Source organism: Achroia grisella, unplaced genomic scaffold (assembly GCF_030625045.1).
Source record: "Achroia grisella isolate CSIRO2021 unplaced genomic scaffold, CSIRO_AGI_Agris_v1 utg5356, whole genome shotgun sequence".
NCBI lineage: Eukaryota > Metazoa > Arthropoda > Insecta > Lepidoptera > Pyralidae > Achroia > Achroia grisella.
In genome coordinates this window covers 26,607-31,079 of record NW_026712922.1, presented here as the reverse complement: position 1 = coordinate 31,079, position 4,473 = coordinate 26,607, and the positions used below count along the sequence as shown (strand labels likewise).

Sequence of the window (4,473 nt, the reverse complement as noted above, 5' to 3'; positions counted from 1 at the left end):
TATCTCCCAGTCCGAGCTGCTGGTTGTCCTACTTTCCTGGGAATTCCATGAGTGGTCATTGTCCGCAAGGAATCCTGGGAAGTGAGTTGACAGTAGTAGTTCGCAGGTTTCTGTGTCATTTGTTGTGTAGCTATTATCCGATTTTTTAAGACAGCCTATTGTGTGTTCTTTCTCTTTGGAAAGGCAGGCCTTCACTTTGACTGCTTGGTTGTTATTGTCTATATTGGTACAGAATCGCCTCCAACACTCTTGTCGTCTGTGGCGAATTAGTTTTTTATATTGTTTCCTTTTAGTTGTGTATTTGTCCCAGTCACCTTGTGATCTACTGTTCATAGCTGCGTTGAACAGTTTCCTCAGCTTCCGTCGATGTTTCTCTAGTTCGAAACACCACCAGTGTTGCCTACCTTTGTTTTTGGGTGTGGTAAGAGGGCAAGACCGTTCGTAGCTAGAGGTAAGTATGGACGTAATGTTGTTCGCATAGTTGTCTAGTTCCGTTCTGTCAAGGTTGTCAGGGAGGCAGAGTTGTTCCCCTACGTAAGCACTAACTAATCCTATGAATTTGGATTTGTCCGTGTTCCGGGGTATCCGTCTCGGCTGGGGTTTTGGTAGTGATATGTCAATAGTAAAACGGATCCATCTGTGATCGGAGCATGAAAGCTCGCTGGACACATGCCAATCACGAATGGACCCCGAGATGCCTGTTGATGTTAGTGTTAGGTCTATTATGGTTTGTGATCGGGCATTTATGAACGTTGGTTCCGAGCCCTTGTTTTGTAGAGTGAGATTATTACTAAGAATAAAAAGAGCTAATTCCTCACCTCTGTTGTTCGTCTTACTGTTGCCCCACAGCGTGTGGTGCGCGTTGGAGTCAGTGCCGACGACCAGCTCCAGCTTCTCCCTCTCACAGTACTCAGCCAGCTGGCCGAGCTCTGGTGGTGGTATCTCCCCGTCGCTCGGCATGTACGCTGAGGCGAGGACGATGTCGGGGAGGTGTGCTGCACTGGTAATTCTTACTGGTGTTAAATCCCTTGAACAGAATTCGTTGATTAGTGTTGTTTGTACATGGTTGGGTAAGAATACGCATGTTCTTGGTTTACTTACGGAGGTATCCAGTATCACTTTTCCTCCGCTATTACCGAGACCACAAATTTTGTTCTTCCTGATCCACGGCTCTTGGATCAGGGCTATGGTCTCTGCGTTGTTCTCCAGCACTCTGCGAAGAGAAGCCGTCGCAGTTTGGCTGTGCTGGAGGTTGCACTGCAGGATCTTAGTCTTCCCGTAGGGGAGGAGTAGAGGACGCTATCGCTAGCTTCGCTCTCTCCCCCATCCGCCGGAAAGCACTCTTCATCCAGGATGAAATCCGGAGAAGGTGGATCCTGCACTTCCATCGCAGTCGGAGTTACTACTCGTTCTGCCGCAGTTACGGGAGCCACTGTCGACGTTGTCGGTTTAGGATCCGTTTGCTGCTCAGCAACTTTCGTAACTTCCGCCGGTGTATTATTTGGTTTTGTTTGATGGGAACCATCTTTGTCCATGAAGCGAACGTAGATGTTTCCCATCATGTAGTAAATCCTTCTTTCCTGGGCCCTTAACACGTCGACATCAGTCTCAGGAATACGGAAGAACAGACAAGTCCCTGGTGGGTCTGTCCTGATCCTCTCGTGTGTCAGGGTCCAGGAGTTCATGTTCAGGTTACTGTTCTGTCCCGAAAGAAGTTCCCGCAGTTCTGTGGTGTCCCCGGTTTCCCCTGGAACGAAGAGCAGGCACGGCACCTTCTTCGGGATGGCCGATTGTGGTCGAACGACTAGGCTCGAGTCTTCCACTGGAGAGGCCATGGTTTGGACGGTCTGTTCTAGCCAGGCTCTGGTGAAGTCATCCTCGCACCAGGTTTTGAGGACGCCATCCGCAAAATGAGCCTTGCCTCGGAATTTCAGGTCCTTTCTGGTTTTGGCTGGGAGTGTCAGGTTGGCTCTTATTTGTTGCCTGAGCCTCACCTCAATCTGCTTCCTGAGATCCTCAGCTTGGTCTTGTGTTAGGTCAGAGTAGGGTTCCACCATTCGTCCCCCGCCGGGGGGGACGAGGAGTGTTTATCCCTACCTCGGGACCTGGACTTCTGGTCCATGACGGACTCCATTACGGAGGCGGACGCCGCCACGCTGCGGTCGGCGAGATCGCGGCCCGTCTCGCGGGCCAGGTCGCGGGCCTCTCGGCCCTCATCAGCGTCGTCGACGCGCTCAACGCGCTCGACGCGCTCGATGCTGGTGGAGGACGGGATGTCCGGCTGCCTGGTGTCGAGCGAGGACGGGCTCGCAAAGACGGCTGTGGCAAAGCGGCCACACGCTGACGGATCGGGGCTTACAGGGGCGGTGGGCGGGGGTGCCCAGCCGTCAAAGATCCCCTGCTCATCGGGTCGCAGGACATTGACCATCTGCGTACCGGTGAGCCCTGGTGCAAAAGGGCAGGCTCCGTCACCGGAGTCCCGGCGGGAGAAGACCCCTGATGACGAAGTAATGTTCGTCCGACCCTCGGAGGTCCCCGGGGGAAAGGGGAAGGTGCCCCCTGAAGGTGATCTGCGGCCTGTGGCCGTCTTCAGGGCGGAGGCCCAAAAAAAGCTGGTAGCCGCCCTGGAGACGGTCCGCCGATGCGGGAACCTTAAGGGGACCGACCAAAGGCTGCTGAGGGAGAATATCGGCGCTGTGATGCGGTTGGCGGAGGGCTTGGATGTGAACGCCCCCGCCAACAACGACTTCACTGCGATGGCTGTGGAGCGCCGGGATATGGAGAAGCGCATTGAGGGGCTCCATAAGGAGAATAAGGAGCTCCGACGCCAGATCCAGGCGCTCCAAGCGCAGATGCAGCAGTTCGCGGCGAAGTCGCACACGTCGCAGACTCCCTCGGCTACTGCCCAGGTACCGCGGGGGCCTTCGAGGGTGGTGGTCTCTGGCCCGGCCCCTGAGCCGGATGAGGTCGGGGCCTTCAGGGCGGAAATAATGAGGGCGACTGGGGATCTCATAGATGCCCGGATAGGGGATCGAATAGACAGGGGCATCCATGAGATTAAGGCTGCCCTGGGTCTCTGCTCTCCGGCTGAATCCATCCGCCCTAATTATCGCCCGCCGCTGCAAAGCGACGGGCAGTACGAGGTGTTGACCCGGCTCCCCGGCGCAGGGGGACCGGGCTTCAGAGACGCTCCTCACCTACGGGGGGCGCGAGGCGCAGGTTTCCCGCCGCTTCCAGCGGCTCAACCGACCAGCCGGCCGACCTCCGGTAGTCAACAGCCGGGGCCGTCGGGAGCGGGGCGCGCTAACGATGGCTGGAGCACGGTGGTGAGACGGGGCGGTAAAAACCGCAACGTCCCTGAGAGGCAGACCCAGAGTACTCAAGGTACTCAGAGGAGCTCTGGGGCCCCCTCTCAGGGGAAGAAGGGCAAACCGGCCCCGCCCTCACCATCAAAACTGCGCGCACCGCGCTCGGCGGCCGTAGTTGTCTCCCTCTGTCCGGAGGCGGAAGCGGCGGGAATGACCTACTCAAAGGTCCTCAAGGAGGCGAAGGACAAGATTGACCTCGCCTCCTTGGGCATAAACAGCCTGCGTTTTAAGACCGCGGCCACTGGGGCCCGGATCCTGGAGATCCCAGGGTCTCAGACGGGTGATCAGGCCGACGCGCTCGCGTCGAAGTTCCGGGACGTCTTCCCGGAAGGTACAGTCCGAATCGCCAGGCCCACCAAGACGGCCGAAATGAGGGTCATGGGCCTGGATGACGGTACCGACCGGGAGGAGGTGGCGGCCGCCGTGGCACAGCACGGCGAGTGCACGGCGGACGCCGTCAACGTCGGGGAGATTCGGCGCGGCGCGTCGGGCCTGGGCACCTGCTGGGTGCGGGCCCCATTGGCCGCGGTCAAGAAGGTCACGACGGCAGGGCGGATCCGGATCGGCTGGGTCTCAGCCGCTGTGGAGCTGCTGCGGCAGAAGCCACTCCGGTGTTACAAGTGCCTCGCGAGCGGGCACGTGGTGGCGAGGTGCTCGCACGAGGAGGACCGGAGTGGCCTTTGCTACCGGTGTGGGGCTCCCGGCCACAAAGCGGCCGGATGTTCGGCGGCCCCACACTGCGTGGTTTGCGCAGCGGCGGGTCGCCCAGCCGATCACCGGGTGGGGGCCAAAAAGTGCCCCCAATCCCGGTCCAAGAGAGCGAGGGGATCCGCACTGTCGTCGGCCCGCGGCAATGGCCGCCGGGGAGAGGCTGAGGTGATGGACACCGGTTAATAATGGCAGTCCATCGCCTCCTGCAGGGGAATCTGAACCACTGCGCGCGCGCCCAGGATCTGCTTCTGCAGAGCGCGGTGCAGTGGGGAGTTGACCTTGCAGTGGTCGCCGAACCATATCGCGTCCCACGAAGCGACCATTGGTTCGGCGACCCCTCTGGCCTGGTGGCCATTGTCGGCGCGGGCAACCCCGCGACCCCGCTCGTCAGCCG

The 4,473-nt window shown here is 58.8% G+C and overlaps 1 protein-coding gene across 1 annotated transcript; it reads right to left on the bottom strand.

Annotated features, from left to right (window-relative positions):
• Positions 1–1,184: 1,184 nt before the first annotated feature.
• LOC131847464 (uncharacterized) lies at positions 1,185–2,057 on the bottom strand. The gene has a single exon (XM_059197054.1). It carries the CDS (start codon positions 2,055–2,057, stop codon positions 1,185–1,187), a length of 873 nt encoding a protein of 290 aa, XP_059053037.1.
• Between the last annotated feature and the right edge of the window lie 2,416 nt (positions 2,058–4,473).

Bases quoted from the DNA above. Each gene is read 5' to 3' on its own strand.
- LOC131847464 (XM_059197054.1), bottom strand. From the start codon at position 2,057: ATGGTGGAACCCTACTCTGACCTAACACAAGACCAAGCTGAGGATCTC.